The 19682-nt window shown below is 35.5% G+C and overlaps 2 protein-coding genes across 4 annotated transcripts in view; one reads left to right on the plus strand and one right to left on the minus strand.

Annotated features, from left to right (window-relative positions):
- The window catches only part of LOC134668057 (lysine-specific demethylase 3A-like), a 244360-nt gene extending 231731 nt beyond the window's left edge, over positions 1 to 12629 (minus strand). Inside the window, exon 1 of one of the 2 annotated variants that reach the window (XM_063525506.1) lies at positions 12367 to 12629. In XM_063525506.1, the coding sequence (XP_063381576.1) occupies positions 12367 to 12522 (156 nt within the window). In that variant the 5' untranslated portion in view covers positions 12523 to 12629. The remainder of the gene's footprint in view (positions 1 to 12366) is intronic. The other variant, XM_063525505.1, reaches the window with a different exon arrangement.
- Positions 12630 to 13170: 541 nt separating this feature from the next.
- The window catches only part of LOC134667843 (receptor expression-enhancing protein 1), a 32315-nt gene continuing 25803 nt past the window's right edge, over positions 13171 to 19682 (plus strand). For both annotated transcript variants that reach the window (XM_063525230.1, XM_063525232.1), the window contains exon 1: positions 13171 to 13330. In XM_063525230.1, coding sequence (XP_063381300.1) covers positions 13299 to 13330 — 32 coding nt within the window. In that variant the 5' untranslated portion in view covers positions 13171 to 13298. The remainder of the gene's footprint in view (positions 13331 to 19682) is intronic.

Below are 19682 nucleotides of genomic sequence, written 5' to 3' on the forward strand. Positions count from 1 at the left end.
GCTAATAAAATCTAAACAGAGCCTACAAAATTAAATTTTGTGGCTTCATTTTTCGGAAATTTGCTTCAACCTATAAGTATGTTCAGGGCGGACATGTCTGAAAGCTAGAGCTTTCGTGTAAGTAATTAGGCAATGGGAAATAAAGTAAAAGTTTTGATTTATTATACTACACTTCAGTGTATAGATTGAAATAGTGATGCGTATACAATAAATTTTGCTTTCCATAATCGAAACAGTGATTGCCTAATATATATAAAGTGCGAGTACCTAGTAGCCTTGTAGGCAGATAACTTCTTGTTATTGGCGTAACGTGATATTGGCATTAAAATCAATTCAAAGTTTTATGCAGATTGATGGAAAGTGCCCGGAGAAAATGGCCATTTTAATTAACACTCAGGAAAAGGTCGAGTCGAGACGTTATTATTACATGAACGGTTATGTAAACCAGGGTGCAACTGAGATCAGCGAAGATTTGCACGTTCGAAATAATCGGAAAGGTTAACAACAAAAAGTCCGGAAAATATTTCAAAAAAGTACTATAAAATGTATTCGTGCAATAGATTCTTTCGTCCTATTGTTATGGTAATACGTAGACTCGTAGAGGTACGGTGGAAGGATGTCAAAAGGGTAGCGGGATAAAACCGGATGCAAGTGACCCAGCGAAATATAAAGTAGGTCACTGAATATAAACCCTACGCAAAATTTGTAGACTGTAACAAAGAAAACATGGAAATATACCACGTATAGACATGTTACGTTTATTATTTTTAGTGAAATTGTTAAGCGCTCCAAATACCCAAAATATATTTGACAATATTTTAGTCATTGTGTCTCAAGTTTTTACTTTTGAGTAAGTGTCTTCAATAAAATATCTTCCATCCTAGTATCAGTATCGACCACAAGCGTTCACTGCTGAACACTGGCACAGGTCTCCGCAATTTCAAAATCCGGTCCTACTGTCTATTCAAGACACATGTTTTGCAAAGTATACAAAACCTCCACTTAAAGAAGTCTTCGAATTCCATACAATAATTTTGTGCAATTCTTACTGAACGAACAACAACACGACCACTGACAGAGTAGGTGTGTTTGGTACAAATTAGTGGTTTAACTCGTTTGCCGGCTGGCTAGAACAGGTCGCAGGGCAGATGGGAGGTGGAAGAACTACGCGAAACGTTTTCACTTCACTAACTACTTGACCGTTATACTTGTAGGATTTCTTTCGAAAGCCAAGGTAATTAAGAAAATTGATGTCATTTACAAATTTTACAATAATGATACAATTAATCAATTTATAGTCTTATATTAGTGGTTTAATTTGTCCATATCAGATATGTAAGAATTTTGACACTTTTAAATAATAATACATACATTGCTTCAGAGCAATCCGGGAACATCGCCTTACAATGAAGTATTCATTACACAATTCTAATTAAATGAAGGTACCTACTTAAATCAGCAATCTACATAATTATTTAACAATAACATTGTATTATTAGCGAAATCTCTCGCCGATTTTGCTGCTCACGCAGCAGACCAGCAGTGCTTTGCAACGCAACATAATCATCACAACGTCGGACCAGAAGACACCATCAGTGTTTTTATTTGAGATCACTTTTCTCTTGAGATGTGGCCAATAGTTTTTTTAATCGCTTTCCCATAGATAAGATGTAGCTTGCCAGTGACTGTCAGATTGTTTTTTTTTTTTTGGAGAGAGAGCGCTTTCCCCGCGTGGTGGCGTAGCGCGAGCGCGACCCCGAGCGGTTGATAAGTGGCTGTTTGCTCCTCTTGTGCCCTGCTCTTAGCCCTTCGATAAAAAAACAAGTATTTATGCCCGCAATACACATGAAAAAAAAAACCATAATTGCAATGTTGCTTTGTAACTATTGTTTAATCTCTGAGAATAAATCTAGCGAGTATTAATCGATTTTACACTTAATTCCTACCATGACTGGAATTGACCGGTAAAAACATTTCTGTTGAAAACATTGTTAGAGAAAGTTATATTGTATTCTCTTCTCAAATTAATTGATAAATCATAAACGCGCGTATCACATAGGGATCAACTATAAAGTTTACAATTACAATGACAGATTCAAAAGAGGAAAATAAAGACCACGGAAAACTTTCTATCTTCAATCGGAAAACTGGGCTACAAGAGGAGCAGCCCAGCGGCCTAAGGGCTCCCCCCTCGCCCCGCCGACCTACTTTCCCCCCTCTCGATCTTTGTGCACGCTCGGCTTGCACAACTCTTGCGTGATATCAGCTGGATTCGATGATAACTCGATAGCGGCGTTGGCCGACTCGATTCGTTCGCGTTTGTAGAAAGTTTGTGGTTATGCTTTTGTTTTAAACAATTGACTGGAGTTATGAGGGAACGCGATTGTTGGAATTTAGCTGTTTGACGAGTCAATTAAATGGTGTCCGAAATAATGCGTAAACCCAGTATTAGGATATCTCTTATTATAAATATTGGCACACTTATGCAGGCGTAATGTTTTATGCACTTGACTTATAAAAATACCATAATATTGCTTACATTATTTTCGAATGCATATAGTGATATTTGTTGACACGTTTTCGTTCACACAGAAATGAAATAATATATTTATACATCGAAATACTGCGTAATATTTGTTGATAAGTTTCACGTCGTGATTTAAACAAGACGAAAACAAAACTTTTTGTGGCAGTCAACGTTGCCTACGATGACTACTTATGTTGTGTACTGTGTGGCCTTGTCAAGGGCAAGTCTATTCCGGTGATATGACGTTCATCAGAGGTACTGTTGATTTAAAATATTTTGATGGGAGTTAAATAAACACTGTACTGACTAATGTTGATAAAATACTATCAAACTTGATTTAAGGTTTTCAGTTGTGATTAATCTGTGTTACTTTTAAGAGAATGATATTAAAGTCAAATAGATCGAGTCAAGTTTTTAAATACCCGATTTTATATCCACCCTTAAATTGATCTCCATGCAGAAGTGCTAGATTGGACAGAATATACAGGCAAAGACTTAGATTTTGTCTGTATTATGTTCGCTAAACTATCAAAACAGTATATTTAATCATCTCGGGTCATGGGGGGCTCGTCAATTTCAATCTGAGCAGAGCAGGACCTACCGCGGCTACCGCGAAAATCGTTTCGTTATCTGACCTACTGAGGGGCCTTCTGTGGACTATTTACTATATATAAGTACCCCCTTTAACGTACAATCCAATAAATCTGCGTATAGATAGACCACAGTTTTATGTTAACCTTGAATGCAATAGTGCCAACTTGCCAAGATTACTCAAGCAGGTACTTCTCCAAGGCCCCTTGCCGGAGCAAAACGGATAATATTATCTTTAAAAAGACCGATGACAAAGTTACGATTGAAATTGGCAATGAACCAAGAATACTAGAGTGAGAAACTAAGGAAGGGGCCAGTTACCGGTAAATGGTGGAAATAGATTAACACTGAGATGATTTTCTTATCCATCAATTTAACAATGTCAGTGATTGAATTACAAGAAATGACATCATTATCATAGCAATTAACGTTTTTTTAATTATGCTATTGCAAGTACACATGACAACGACTACTTAGTAGCTTGTCACTCACCTATATGGCATTTATCTGCAAGAATTTTTAACATAAACAGCATGCTTGCTACTATTTGCAGCTATTAAATATGGAAATGAGCAGCTCAAAGATGACAATCTTTGTTTTATAATGACTCAACCGTAATGATTCATGTTACTAAGTCAACACAACAATCAATCGAGCATCGGGCAGGTATCTGTTATTACGTGATCTCCTCAAGTCCTTTAGCTCAATTAAGCTTCAATGGTTTATTGATTGATCAATTGCTTTTGGCTTTGTCAAGCTGAGTTGATCTGCCATTCCAATTACCCCCCAAGTAGCATTGCAAGCTGTATATAAGCTGTATTGAAGTTTATTTGTATACTATAAGCTGTACAGTTAGGCTGTACAAAGGCTGTATAAGCGCTTATACAGCCCTTATAAGTTAAAAAAGGGCCCAAATTATACAGCCTTTCGCGTTATTAGAGCTGTAGAGTAGCTGTATAAGCAATACATAAGCTGCATAATAGCTGCATTACAGCTATATTTCGGTGTAACAGGAAACCTTAACACTACAGATAATCTCTTATAAGTACGATATAAGAATATGAGTTTTAAAGGAGTTTTTAAAAATGATTACAAGAGAATAATAATCATTTAGGAAACTAAAATGTCTTAATCTTGTTCATTCGTAATATAGTAATGGCGACAATAAAGTGTTATAGTGGATGGTAAAAGTAAGAATTATAGAGGACTTAAGTGGAATATTATACTATTTGTAAGTGCCGATTATTATTTATTGTGAACCTATGTATCTTTTCTGGCAAAATATTCACGCGCCTGCAAAATAACAAAGAGAAACCATAAGGAAAATATCAAAAATCGGTAAAGTTAGTGTTTGTTATTAACAAAAAGTTTTATAAATATTAATTCTAAGGCTAACGTTAATTTATTTTAGCTGATTATCATAACACGATGTTAGTCTGCTTAATATTTGCAAGTATTTCCTTAATTATATTTACAAATACTTTTTTTTTCATTGGATAATGGCGACAATTTTTAAACAGCTTACAGGATAGTTGGAGAGCATTATAATCTTAGTAGCTGTACTGTGTAATAAATGGAGTGTCATTTACAGCTTTTGTAATTAAAACAGCTTTAGAATAGAAGATTTTTATTCGTTTGGCTGTATTTCGGTTCTCCGTACATAAGTTATAAGTCTCTTTAGAGATCCGTATAACAAATAAAAAACCCTTAGGTCCAAATGTATTTGGTCTATTCTTCGTTTCATTTCATAATTTTCTAAATTATTAATTTTGTTCATTACAATTTTTTATTTTCGTGGTCGAAATATATACTTATACGAGTGTAAAATTACGCCGAAATAAGCGACTCTGTCAGTAATACAGAAAAAAGCTGTACTATAGCTGCCATTTATTCGTTTAGTTTTATAATACCCTTACAGACAGAAGTTATACAACTACTATTCTTATAGGAGAGTAAAATTACGCCATAAGAAATAGCTTTAAAACGGGGTTGACAGATACATTTGTACAGCTACAAGTGCCAAGTGATACTACAATACAGCCTGTATACAGCTCTTACGATAAAATTAGCTTGTAGTGTTTCACAACACTTAAAGTTTTAAAACGGAGTTGACAGATACTTTTATACAGCTAAAAGTGCCAAGTGTTACTACAATACAGCCTGTATACAGCTTTTACGATAGAATTAGCTTGTAGTGTTTCACAACACTTTTAGTTTTATAGTAGATTTTCTATATTCTGATAAAGCACCCCATGATTCCGCAGAATCCTTTATAATGATTTTATACAGCTTGAGCTGTATAATGTCTGTAAAATACCTTTTATACAGCTTAAATCTTTTCTGACACTCTTATACGTCTCTTAAATCACTCTAAGTTCTAAATTGGCTGGTATATTGATGTTGCCGACACTTCCATGCTACTTGGGCCAACTATGATAACGATCAAAAGCTATAGATTAATATTAACATCTAATAATGCTACAATAACTTAATTCGCATGTCGGAAATTTTCATCTTGGTGTAAATCTTAGATTAACCATGATCAAAGATAACTATTATATGTATCAAATTTTCGTCTAAACTATCTAAAGCATACCAACATAAAAAAAGTTGGCAGCATGTGAAGTCACGGGATATGTGGTACAACCAAAACCAACAGTGGTGGTACATTGGGCTATTATGTTACTAATCATGTCCTACACTACTATTATGAATCTTTGCTATTTGAAATAAATGATCATTGAATTGAATTGAAAACCGCCAATTATGGTTTTGATTATGAAATATTTCGTTTAAGTACAAAGTACAATCATCAGCATAAGTATTACTGGTACCTTTTAGTCTTTACAAATATATTAACTTTTGGGGTCCTATATCCTTTATTAGATCTTTACATTTCCATCCATATGTATGCTAATTCGCTAATGTACTAACCAAATAACTAGATTATAATGTTAAAAACAACATCAGTCATCGATTTTGCTATAGTTCGGACAATGCCCAGGTCATTGTCGTGTAATGCCTACAGCCTAGACTGGAGGTCTTGACTTTCTTGCAGGCAATTTGTCGGTGAGTGAACCTGAATAAAATATCAATAAAAACAACGTAGGTTTTGTCACTCTCGGTTGCAAAGTGTCTGTGTTTGTGTTTGACATTGATATTGTTGTATTGTCAGCTCGTCAGCTGAAACAAATGTGACAGAATACTTCAAAAATAAAATAAGCCTAATAGGAATCACTAAAATATTACATAGATATTCGCCCTGCAGGTACCTGCAGACAAAACAGTTCGATGAATTTGATGTGAAAGGTGTTGTGGTTGTGTGCGGTGAATGTGTCATGCGTGTGCTCTCTGCTAGTCTTGGAGAGAGAGTAACAGCAAGAAATAGTTGATTCACCCTATTAGATTATGTCTCAGTGTAAAGAGTGACATAGGCATTTTTTTTTTCCTAGCCTACTTGCAATGTCCTCCCCTCGTTTTCTCCACTCGACCCTGTCATCGGCATTTTCTCACCATTTGGGGTAGAATGCGTCCAAGTTGTCCCGCCATCTCCTTTTCGGTCTGCCTAAACTCCGGCCTGCACCGGCTACTGTATTCCGTGGGCATGGGCATAGGCATATTAGGTAGTATATTTATGTAATTAATTTAACTTTTATCATTTCTTTTAACTTTACTCGTTTTCCTTTGTCCACTAGTGACAATAAATTGCTCTAATACGTTCTAGCCGCGGCCATTTTAATTCCGAGGTAGCAATTTCTTATTTCTTCCGCATTCATGATCTTGGAAAAGTTAAGAATTTTGTGTTTTTAACTTGAGCTTAGCGAAGTGTCTTGGATACACAGAAGTATAGTTGAAATCCGTTCGCATCACAGTATTTCTATAGGTAGATTGGTCGAAAGTAAACCTCCAGTCCGGCACGTTTGATGAACGTGAGGGTGACGAAATTGTCGAAATTGATGTGGTCAGATACACCTATACGAGGATACTTGCTTCTGTAACATCTACCTACCAATGTACATATCTCAACATTGATGGATTTTAGGTTATTTCGATATACTTTTTTATACAAATATTACAGTTATCTAGCGGCGATATCACCACGAACGCTTATTGCAGAAACTGCTAAAAGATGCCGGTAGTATACTTCTCCAGCTTAGGGCCATGCGAATCATGAGATCAATCAAAAACTCTACTGTAGAAATCCTCGTCTTCTATTTTTCCCTCATAGTTACCAGGCACATCTATTGCACGTTAGTAGTGCTTATAAGTTTATCTGGCGTTTCTCACTCACGGCGGGAGAGCGCGGTACAAAGATATGGCTTCTATTTATAACCGAGGAATGAGAAGAGCGGTGCAGGCGGGCATCGCATCGGGTTTGTCGTTGTGTTCGTGTTCAATGTTTTGTACTCGCGTTTAGGCATTCCTTTACTTCAAATTCATAGGTGAAATTAACCATAGAATCTATAAATTCTTGTCATACTGATGATGTTTCCAACACTTTTGACCCGAAAGTTGATGATTCGCCAAAGTGACGAAAATCACAAGCTTTTCATGTTGAAAATTGCGGAACTCAAAAATGCTACATTGGAATTAAAGATAGCAAAAGTAATACGTCATATTTGTGTTCGAAAAATTTCCCATAACAATCATTTGGTACTTTACATCCTAATGATGTGGTAAGTAATAAATTGAATTCCGGTTATTCTTATATACCAAAACGTAATTAAAACCTAATACCTAGCGTATAATCAGCATGTCTGAAGAATTGCCTAATCACGGTGACCTTTAGGATTTCACCAGTCTAGACCCGATTCAGATTTGTGAAAGTTTTAAAGTTCATTCACATCATTTTCAATCTTATTCGTCTTTACATGAGTATTGATCACACATTCCAATATTTGGAATACAACATTGGAATTGATACTTGTAATATCCGGTGGGGTGCCATTGTCTCGTAGGCTCAATCAAACCGAAACTGACATCATTCTCAGGGACCAACGTTGTCACGAAACGTTGATTCGACCAACCGGTAAGCAGCAAAATTTTCCCACTGTAATCATGTGTTAGATAACGAAGTCTAACGTTCCAACGTCTTATCTCTGTCATTGCTATTTATAGTATTTATATGTAAATAGTGTATAGTGGAATTATGTAAAATCTTGTATCATAAATTTGAATAGATGATATGAAATGAGTATAGTAGCAAAGCAATAATGTTGCCGGAATGTATTACATTTAGTTGAATAAAGTTGCCAAACGGTATTGACTTACTACACCTTATAAAACAAAGTCCTCCGCCGCGTCTCGTCTGTCTCATTGTGTGTGTGTATGTTCGCGATAAACTCAAAAACTACCGAACGGATTTTCATGCGGTTTTCACCTATCAATAGAGTGATTCTTGAGGAATGTTTATGTGTATAATTTGTTAACACGTGCGAAGACGGGGCGGGTCGCTAGTTTAATAATGGCAAAGTAGATGGACATACCAAGGATTTACAATGTCATACTTATTCATGTAGTAATAACTTAACAGATTTGGTAGTTTACCTCCTGATAGCATGAACTTAATAATGTATAAAAAAGTAGTTACTGAAGAGTATAACGTATAAGATTATATAACTAAGTAAACATATATATGAATCCTTCTTTTGGCACCGGTGCTATAGAGACGATTGGCAACACATGCCAATTCGTCAGGCGATCGTGACTTTAGTTGTGTAGTCGGTTCACCAATAGTCGCAGATCTATACAAAATATTCATTTAAATGTTTATCAGCTAGGTGCCAATCTCTTTCCCACGCTTTTCTAATAAAACGTTATCACTAGTGAAAGGTGGCTCAAATGAGAAAGTCATCAAGAAAAAACTCTGGAATAATAAAATATATCTGACTGTAATAGAGAAGCTGGTGTTTTGCGCCCTAAAAACAACATTTCTTTGGAGATGGAGATTACAAGTTGAAAACAGGCTGCAATCCAAAATCAGCCTGGAACCCCTCCATGGAATAAGATAGAGGTGGAAAGGATAACAATGAATTGGGAAGAAATGACCTAAATGTAAATACCAAAGACCGAAATCAATTGGAGAAATTTATTTGAGTCCTACACTCCAGCAGAGGGTATGGGATAAAAATAAGAAGATTTATAGACTAGATTGCTCTTAACTTTGCTTTGTGACTAAGATTGTTAGTAACTTTTGACACTGACAGAACAATATCATCAGACAGAGTAGGTAGTATCAGTATCGCTTTTTAGCAATAAAACCGCCTGTTGTTTAACCTCTTCTTATTGTATTATTTGTATTGTTTTCTGGAATGAGATGTGCAATGAAGAGTATTTGTATTGTATTGTATCATATCGGAAACAGTTCGAATGAATAAAACTCGAATTGGCCTGTCAGTAATCGTACCTACGTCTATCTCGATAATCATTAAACTGATGTTGCAAGTTGTAGGTTGCGTAATGCCCTCTTTGTTTAGTATCGCCTTTAATGAAATAGGTAGGTTTTTGCATTGTTGCAGTATGTTAAAAAGGACAAGTTAAACTAAAAAAACCGAGTTTCATGTACCTACTTATATTGACCTTATCAAGGTTGAGATAAAGAATGTATGCATAATAAGTATTTTGAATAATATCTCGACAAAAATGGTAAACAACTTTTAATATCTGAGTTATGTCAATTACCTTAAAGGCGTATTAGGCAGACTAATAAAGAAATAAGCAATGAGACCAAATACAATTAATCTTTATCACTGGTAAGTAGGTACCTATTTACGAAAATGCAAAGTAAAGTGAAGCAATCAATTACTCTTAGTACCTCTATCTCAAATATTTCCTTGTCTTCAAATTCATCACAGACCACAGCATGACAGGTAGACGTTTTCCTAATGTGAATGTGTGATTTTTTATCGGTTCTTTACTTCGTAATGCGTATAAGTACCTACACGGCTTATAGTGAAAAAAAAAGTAATTACAGTACATATTATGGACATTATGGTCCTATTTTTCCGCACTAGTGCGTAAAATAGCACTTTTCGTGTGATGTTAAAAGTTTAAAGGGCCATATGTACTGTAAAACGTTGTACGATACACGTGCGAATAGATAATTCGCAACTCGTGTCGATTTAAAACACTCCCTTCGGTCGTGTTTTAATTTATCGCCACTCGTTTCGAATTTTCTCTTTTACGCACTTGTATCGTAAAGAACTATTTCAATTTACGAAAATGCAAAGTAAAGTGAAGCAATCAATTACTCTTAGTACCTCTATCTCAAATATTTCCTTGTCTTCAAATTCATCACAGACCACAGCATGACAGGTAGACGTTTTCCTAATGTGAATGTGTGATTTTTTATCGGTTCTTTACTTCGTAATGCGTATAAGTACCTACACGGCTTATAGTGAAAAAAAAAGTAATTACAGTACATATTATGGACATTATGGTCCTATTTTTCCGCACTAGTGCGTAAAATAGCACTTTTCGTGTGATGTTAAAAGTTTAAAGGGCCATATGTACTGTAAAACGTTGTACGATACACGTGCGAATAGATAATTCGCAACTCGTGTCGATTTAAAACACTCCCTTCGGTCGTGTTTTAATTTATCGCCACTCGTTTCGAATTTTCTCTTTTACGCACTTGTATCGTAAAGAACTATTTCAATTGAAATCTTTCAACCTGTCAAATTGGGTACCCGTTACTATCGCGAAACTTTCCTTTTATCAAGTTTAATTTAAGAATTCGATTGTCGAGCGCTGATTCGGTTCAGAAACCGTGCGTCGCCGGTGTCGGGCCGGTGCATCGAACGCGGTGAGAGCGGGGTCGACGAACCTCCAGCCATGTGCATTCGGTGAACTAAATTGTCATAGATAAACGGGTTACTTTTTTAAAACGAGGGAATCCGAATTGGACATGTTTTTAGTTTTATTATAGAAAAATTACAACTGTCCCTGTTGTAGGTATGTCTATTTTTTTAGACGTGCTATACCTAAGGTATAATGTTCCTCTGGCTTACCAATTGGATTTCCAATTTTTATGAGGGTTAAGTTTCGTCCAGTTTCGTCTGTGGTTTACACCAAGCAAGAGTTTAAACTCTGTAAGTCCTATCCCAGATAGGTAGGAAATAAAAAGAATGTTAATTACTTATATCAGGCGTGGCTCACTCTGCGATTTCGTCGCTTTGCTACAGGTAGCTAAAAGTACATCCGTTCGACCCCAATTTTGGGGTTTGCCATAAGCCGCGCGTGGCGCTGTCGCCACCTAGCGGCCATATCTGTGCTGATCGTGACAGACGCGTTTTGTTAGAGAGTGAGTCTTCTGTACCTAGTATTATTTATTCTGTGCTTATATCTAGATTTGGTAAGTAATCTAACTGTCATTTAGTAAGAGTTCAGCTGTAAGTTTTCAAGATGATAAATAGTCAGGTAGTGCACCAAGAATTTATCCTAGATTTTGTCCCAGGTAGATTGGAAGGTATTTTGTTTTACCTAAGAATAATTCAGGTCTGTATGAACGCATAATTCATCGGTGTATCTATAGGTATCTTTATCCCGGGGTTTGCAAATAGGTCCCAGGCCGCCAGGCTCCGACCGAGCCCTTTCCAAGTGTCCCGAGCTTATTTCTCACTCCCACCCTTCCGCCCTTGTCCCTTCTATTCCCCCCATCGTAGGGCAAAATGTGCCAACATGCCTAGCCATCTACATGTATTCGGAAAATAATTTTTCGCTTTACAAACCGCGTACGTTGCTCGTAAAATTACAAAGTCGTGTATTTTTTATATTTAATTACAATACTAGTTTAGGTATAACCGGTTTGAACGAGATAAATAATTCATAAGAAACATTCGTTTCTACTAAATACCAGTATACCAAGCTGTTCTCTACAATCACTAATCCAGTAATTACTGTAGGTACATCCTACCTAGTTTTATTTGAAGACAACTCATAAGTAGATCCATTTTATGATACAGTTCAATGCCAACTTATCAATCAAAGATACAAATAGCAACGTACGACCACTATATTATTCAATAGGTATCTAGAGGGGAAATAAGTACCTACCTTCCACGTAAGAATGAGGAACTGGTATCTTTGTGTTATGTTATGGAATAAGACGAGATGTTGCGTTCAGTTGGTATGCGACTGGCATTAAATTATACATAAACCACCTAGAATAATATTCCGCCATGACTTAACATAACAATAAAAAATATTCTTAGATTTAATTATATTAATTTATAGGCATGGGGCTCTACCTGAAGCTCCTTATTCTTGTTATCTTTGAGCGATGCTGCCCTGATAACACCAGCTTTCCATCCCCACTCGGAAACTTTATTCACATTAATTTTTGTCACACCACTCACAGACAGAAATCGTTTGCCAACTAAATCTTCACGGTATTTATAGGCCATAACGAACCACACAATCACATTATTCACTTTAAAACTACACAAACGTCAAAAAACACAGCGTTCGAACGCTCTACACGACACACTCTTCGTTGAGCGAAGGGAAACTACGTGGAAAACAAAAAAAGCGCCTGCCCGGAACGTACATTACTAGCCGATTATTTTAAATACTGCTTCATCAAACTTATTGCGCCAGGCATGGACAACTTCTTGATTTGGTCGTATCAGACTAAACTGAAGTATAATACTACCAAATAGAACAGTACTTGTTATCAATATGCTTTACGTAGAAGTTACTATGCTTTCAAACATATCCCGTTAAGATTCAATTTCACCCAACACGTAGTTTCTCTTTACGTCGTAATTCCGAGAAGTATCGACAGATGGCGCAAAAAGAAACCACAATAGTTACACACACCCGATATTGAGATGGCGCTAGCGTACAATTATGAGGATTATGAGTGATTATGAGACATCATCTGGTAAAATTGTATTTGAGCCGCAAAAAAAACATTACATAAATTTAATATTATAAACAATAAGACATCATTTTACAACTTCACAGTATATCATGTACAAAAAAATAAAAGGTTTAGATTTTTTGTAGTCTACTTAAACTTGCTACTTAATATATTGATTGATCACGTGACCAAAACATATTTCAAAAATTCAAACTTCAACTCAATTCAATATGGCGACTCGGACGTACTGCTGAGCGGTTGTGTTTGTCATGTTAATTTCTATGATTTTTTGAGTGTTTTTCATATGTGGCCGTTAATATGATATCGTCTATAATATCCCGATTAGTGATGTAAGTAATACATTTTTTATACTTATGTTTACCTGCCTTTTGTACAATGTTGATTTCTTGTGACGTATTGCAAGTTTATTTTTAATTTTACACATCTGTCTTCCCTTTGTTTGATTATCCAGTCGGTATCGATCAATACAAATTATTATTGGCTGTAGAAATCCTCTATCTCATCTTTATAAAAAATAAAATAGTTAACAATCATCAAAACTATAATTAATAAACTGATGCTAAAATAAATGACGTTTGATTAACGGATTGATTTTAAAGTCATTATAAATTATCTCTTAGCAAGTGTTCGATTCTATACAATTGCGTTGTATTTTAAATAGTAAGAGACAAAGTTAATCATTAAGTTTTTACCCACGAACGAAAAATGTAGTTAACTACATTGGTACCTATTGCATTTTGAAAAGTAATATGCTTTTGTCATATATACAATTGCCAGTTGTCGTTTGTCGTGCTTGTCCTATTAAAGATATTTGGATAGACTCCAAGAAATTTAATAAGTGCAAGAGCAAAGCCGGGTAATGACAAAAGTTGGTACACATAGTTTCATCTTGAGCCTAGATTAAAAAAATTATGTATAAGCATCAGAAAACTTATTGTTCCTGTTTCTTTGGTCCACCAACCTGGTGGAACTCACAAAATCTCACCTATCAGTTGGAATTGGAACTGATTCATTACAGTACCATGATCAGCGCCATGAGTGCAGTTATATTGATAATCCTTTATTACTTACCCAGTTAACAATTTATTAGTGATAAGCACTTGTTTTTTTAAATTGAATCAGCTTTTACCAAAAATGTTAATGCTTTAGGGCAGTTGTTTACCTTGTTATGTAAGTTCAACTGGAAAGTTTTTTAATGAGAAGACTAAAGTACTTGTATAGTGTAGGTATATAATAATAAGTAATATTTTCATGTGCGCTCCTGGTACTGGTTTTCTATATGAAACCATTACTGGAACCAGGAATTCCCAAGTCACACCATACAAGTTCAGTTACGGGAGCATTCCTTGGTTGTAGTTAACTTTTTTCATACATTTTGTATCACATCACATTGTGTTAAACTAGGTTAGTAGGCTTTGGACATTATTCTCAATATGATCCATCTAAATAATAGCTATCAGAGAAATGACTATCATGCAGGCTGTTTAATGCATTATTTTAGCAGAAAGTTATTTTTCTGAATTGACAATAAAGTGGATATAATTATTATAGCTTGGTGGTTTTATACATACATATACATATGATCCCGCCTATTTCCCCCGGAGGGGTAGGCAGAGATTTTAACTGCATAAATAAAATTTATAATGTATTTGCACAAATTTTATACCGAGTCAGTGTGGCCAAATCCTAATGGTGTTACTCATAAACACATTACAAGCCTGAATTAGCTATGAATTGTATGTCTCTATCTGTCGTTTTGACTTATGTATTTGTAAGACAAGGATAAAACATAATTTAACTAATTCAGGCTCATAAATAAGGTGGTAAGTTAGAAAAAATATTCGTTTCCTAAAAACTTAAGAGATGATTGATATGGTAACAAAAAATATCAGCTGTTATCACACATTTCCTGGTTATTTACACAGGTGATGAAACTGTACACTAGCTAACATTATTGCATTTTGATATATATTCTTAAATAATTTCATAAATAATTCAAAAATATTATAAATGAGAACATGGAATGAAAATTAAATAAAAAAAATCTACTTCTACTATAAAATCTCTTGAATTCGTGTTGATAGCAAACAAAGGAAAGCATTTTCTTTTAGGCCTACAGTACTGTATGTTATTTTCTCAGAATCCAAATTAAAATAAAAAAACGAATTTGATAATGTGAATGGTTATACATATATTGTATATTTAAATTCCCTTTTGTAAGTTACGTTGCACATTGTAAGCAAGCTCTTTGGATACAATGTGGCTACCACCAGTTTGGCAAATTGGCACTGACATAAAGGCTAACGAGAATGTAACTAACTTTCTATGCATCTCGCTCGTACTATGCATATATGCATATTAGTGCGAGCGAGATGTAAGTATAGAAAGTAAATTACGTAGACGTTAGGGTACCTATCGTCGCTGTGCCTACAAAAGTCGCTATGTGATTTTTGTCGATTTTTAGGTTTTAATGCCATTTTGAACCTTATTTCCATACGCATATGCTCCAAAAACAGCGTTGAGCTTATTTCACTATTTAAGGATTTAACAAATGTAGGTATGTGATGCCCATACAATGAATGCTCTTCCTATAATCGCTAACTGGAATAAATCACATAACTACATTAGCTTACTTCAACAGCAATTACAGACGTGCGCTCGCTATGTCATTCTTGACACATAGCGATATTTTCTACTAGTTTATTGAAAAATTATTAGATGCGCTTGCGCCCGATATGTAGTTCCTCGCACATAGCGATAATTTTTGTACAAGTTGGAGTCGATGCTATGTTCCCAGACCGTGTCTGTTACGACACATGGCGGAATTTTCTTATAACAATCCAGTATCCAGTCTACCGTATGTTATTACGTGTGTGTACAAATAATTGAGTTTTGTGAGTTTTCGTTACAAGTTGTTGGCAGTTATAAAGGTAACAAGTGAATGAAAAATTACATAAAAAATAGAAATATGTTTTGCCTATTGTATATTTACTTATTTAAGTACTGCGGAATGGAGTATCGAGACAAACCATTCTGGTTTACCGATGCTTTTGGATCAAAAAATGATGTAAGATAAATCAAAATTACATAATTTTTTATTTTTTGATCTGATAAAAAAAAAAAGTTAGCGCAATGTACTTTATAACATGAACATGTAGTGCATTTATGCATTACTTAAAGAAAAAAAAATCATGTTATTTTATAGGACATTCTTACACAGATTGACTAAGTCCAACAGTAAGCTCAAGAAGGCTTGTGTTGTGAGTACTCAGACAACGATATATATAATATATAAATATTTACATACAACCATGACCAAGCCATGACTCAGAAACAAATATTATTTGTGTCATCACACAAATAAATGCCCTTACTGGGATTCGAACGGGGTCCTATTAAGGTCTCATCGCATAATAATTGATTGTCATAATGTAATGTTACGCATAAATCTCTTTTCGCAAATTTTTTCTCCAACTGAAACAGAAAGTATTTTTGAAAATATTTTGCATTGCAAATGGTTTGTGTTATAATTTTTCAGAAATGTTAATATTTCCAGCACAATACCTAACAATAATGCGAAATGAGTTTTATGCGTAACATTACATTAGGACAATCAATTATTATGCGACCCAATATGGACCCGATTCGGACCCAGGGCCATCGCCTTCACAGGCAGGGTCTTAAATACAATATCTTAAATACAAATGGTTTTTTTTCAACTCAGCTAGGCAATATCGTGTCGTGTTTAATATTGTAACACAAACTTAGATAATAAATGAAAAAAAAAGCAGTAAACATCAGACAAATACATTATTAATTATTCATGTCTTTTCAAAGGAAAATAATAAGTACCAGGATATATGTAAAAGAGTCGATTGAATTATTTTTTCGTATGCTGTGTTGGGAGAAAGAAGTTTAAAGAAATATTAGAAGACAACAAAATTTCAATTTACAAGCCACGCAAATACCGCAGTGACCCTTGTGTTGCCTACAAACAAGGAAATATTAATATGTAGTAATATCTAGTTATAATAAAAAAGTACGTAGACTATTCAATCATGATTAAATTTCCATTATATCGACTTAAAAGTTTTTTTTTCTGTTTTATTGAACACCACATCATTTTATTTAAATCTACCTATGAACTGGTTAAGACACTTAGCGGTTTTTACGACTAAAACAAAAATCGCTATGTAACATATTTATAAAAAAATTTTTTTTTCACACTATTGAAACTAAAATATCATTTCAGGTAATTCCGTAATATATGCTAAAGTGCAAATACTTTTATCATAAAAATTATGATTTGAATATGTTCAATAGTTATCGAAATAAACAGTTTTTTGTGTCTCCTGTAAAGTAGGTTAAAAACACATGGCGACTTTTGTAGGCACAGCGACGCTATGCACTTTTGACACCGTCAGTGGGTCGTGGTACGGGTACATATCTATCAAGAAAAATTAATAACTTAATTGTTAATACAATTAATGCTATGGTGTATTATCACTAAATTGCTACTACGTTATGCATACACAAAAGCAGTTCAGCTGTGTTGGCAAATCTCCAATTATTCTTATTTTCGAGTCTTGCCACTAGCACCAAAAATTGGCAACATTTCATTTCTTAGTCCCATTTTTAACCTTCAGACGTTTACCAGCTCTCTACAAGACCACTCGTTCATTCATTGTTGTCTAAAATTTCAAATTGGTCAACGGAAAAGCTAAGATATATAGAACTTCGTATTCGTAACAAAATTATCTTTGTGTATATTGAAGTCTTGAAGAAAACGAAGAATTTTACACGAATAGTGACGCTAATATTGGAAATAGAATTAGAGCAAGCTTCGGAATTCGTCACCGGGATACCCCGTTGCACTGCCGGGTGCTATTTTCGGTAAGCCCGGCCGTTCGCCTCCTGGTTGTGAAGATTTGAAGAAGCTTTAGTCTCTAGCGCACACCGCAAGCGCCCGCGCCGCGACCGATATTCTATGCAACTTAGTGAAGTGCGTTGACACCTAACCGTACTGTGATTCACTATCAGTAGGTGTTATTAGTGTCTGTTCCGAGTGCGCTCAATACGTTCGTACGTCGAATACCTTGGCTCCGGCATAATTATGACCTTATAGAGGCCGCTTGTCTTGCCTTTTTAGGGTTAACCTCGACGGAGCCCAGTTTTGCGGTGACGTAGACTGACCTATTTAAAAAATGTCTTCGCGAACGAAACTGGAGATAAGAATTACTATTTATTACGAGGATCATGTTGTTGTTATTTATATTTAATTTTATGTAAAGGTGTTATTTACTGTTTAACATTGGTAATAAAATGTAAGTCTTTAGAATGACCTTTATTTTCTCAGTCTCTTATCATCAAGTCATTACGCGCGAACAAATCTTATTCGAAAACCTTAATAGCTTTGTAAATTAGGACAATATTCAATCCAATGTAGATTGAAATTAAACTGGTAACAATGCAGTCTTTGTTGTTGTTTCGTATGGTTTCATAACGCTCCGGTGGCTCACTATGTAATTTTAATGGTTCAGGAGTCATAATTTATGTACCTAGTTTAATGTAGGTTACCCTCCCGAAAATAACCATGGCACAGTCAATTATCGTGCCGGCATACAAGTATACAACGTCCGGTCATGACCGTATTTCTATTACGATACCGTGAGTCCGTGACAATATGTACCTGTACCCGTACCATGAGTCACTGACAGTGTCAAAACTGACATATACGCTAACGTCTACGTAATTTACTTTCTATACATCTCGCTCGCAGTAATATGCGAGTACGAGCGAGATGCATAGAAAGTAAGTTACGCTATCGAGAACGATTGCGTTTATGTTAGTGCCAAAAGTGGTAGCCAAACTGGAGTTGTGGCGTTCTTGATTTTATAAAACACAAATGTAGAGTCATTAAATCAACTATCTAAGTTAAAATGCATTTGTGCGTTTGTGTTTGTCCATATTTTTGGACTTCAATTGTTTCTTAACCGTTCGTTTTAGAGCCGTAACGCACTGTCGACAGTGTCGACTACTCGCCGGCGACTCGGCGACCAAAACATGGGCAACTAGGGCCAGGAGACCAGGCTGAGCGCAAGTATGACTAAGATACGTTGTGTTCTTCATAACTATGTTCGAGAGAGAGCCGGATACAAATTTGTCATCTCGACAGTTGCTTGCAGTGTGAACTGTGAACGTTTCCATTTGAACCCCTGTTCCTAGTGGTCGCCGGCGACCAGCGGTCGCTTGTGCGTCGCCTCATACGCAGTGAGTCGCCGAATCGTCTGGGCGACGACGGCGACTAAGTCCGTAAACGCCTATACAAACTACAAAAAATCACAGTCGCCGTCGACTGAGTCGCCGCGTAATTCGTAAAGTACGTTTTTGAAATGTAGAGTTTTGCCTTGAGCTTCGCAACACAATAATCACCGAGAAGGTCTCAAGGTTGCGACCATTTTCGGATAAGTGAAATCACATTTAAAACAACCTCGAGCGGCTCGGTGCTTGGTGTTAGGTTTTGCTTTGAAGATACAATCTTGTTGTTTGTACTCAATTGTGGAATGAAATCTGATTACAGTGTTCCAAACTTGTGTACATTGTATGTAGTTATAACATCACTGAGAGAAAAGTACAACAAAAACACACTTAGAATTACAAAAATAAACTTAATCCGGGGAC

This window comes from Cydia fagiglandana, chromosome 10 (assembly GCF_963556715.1).
Source record: "Cydia fagiglandana chromosome 10, ilCydFagi1.1, whole genome shotgun sequence".
Lineage (NCBI taxonomy): Eukaryota > Metazoa > Arthropoda > Insecta > Lepidoptera > Tortricidae > Cydia > Cydia fagiglandana.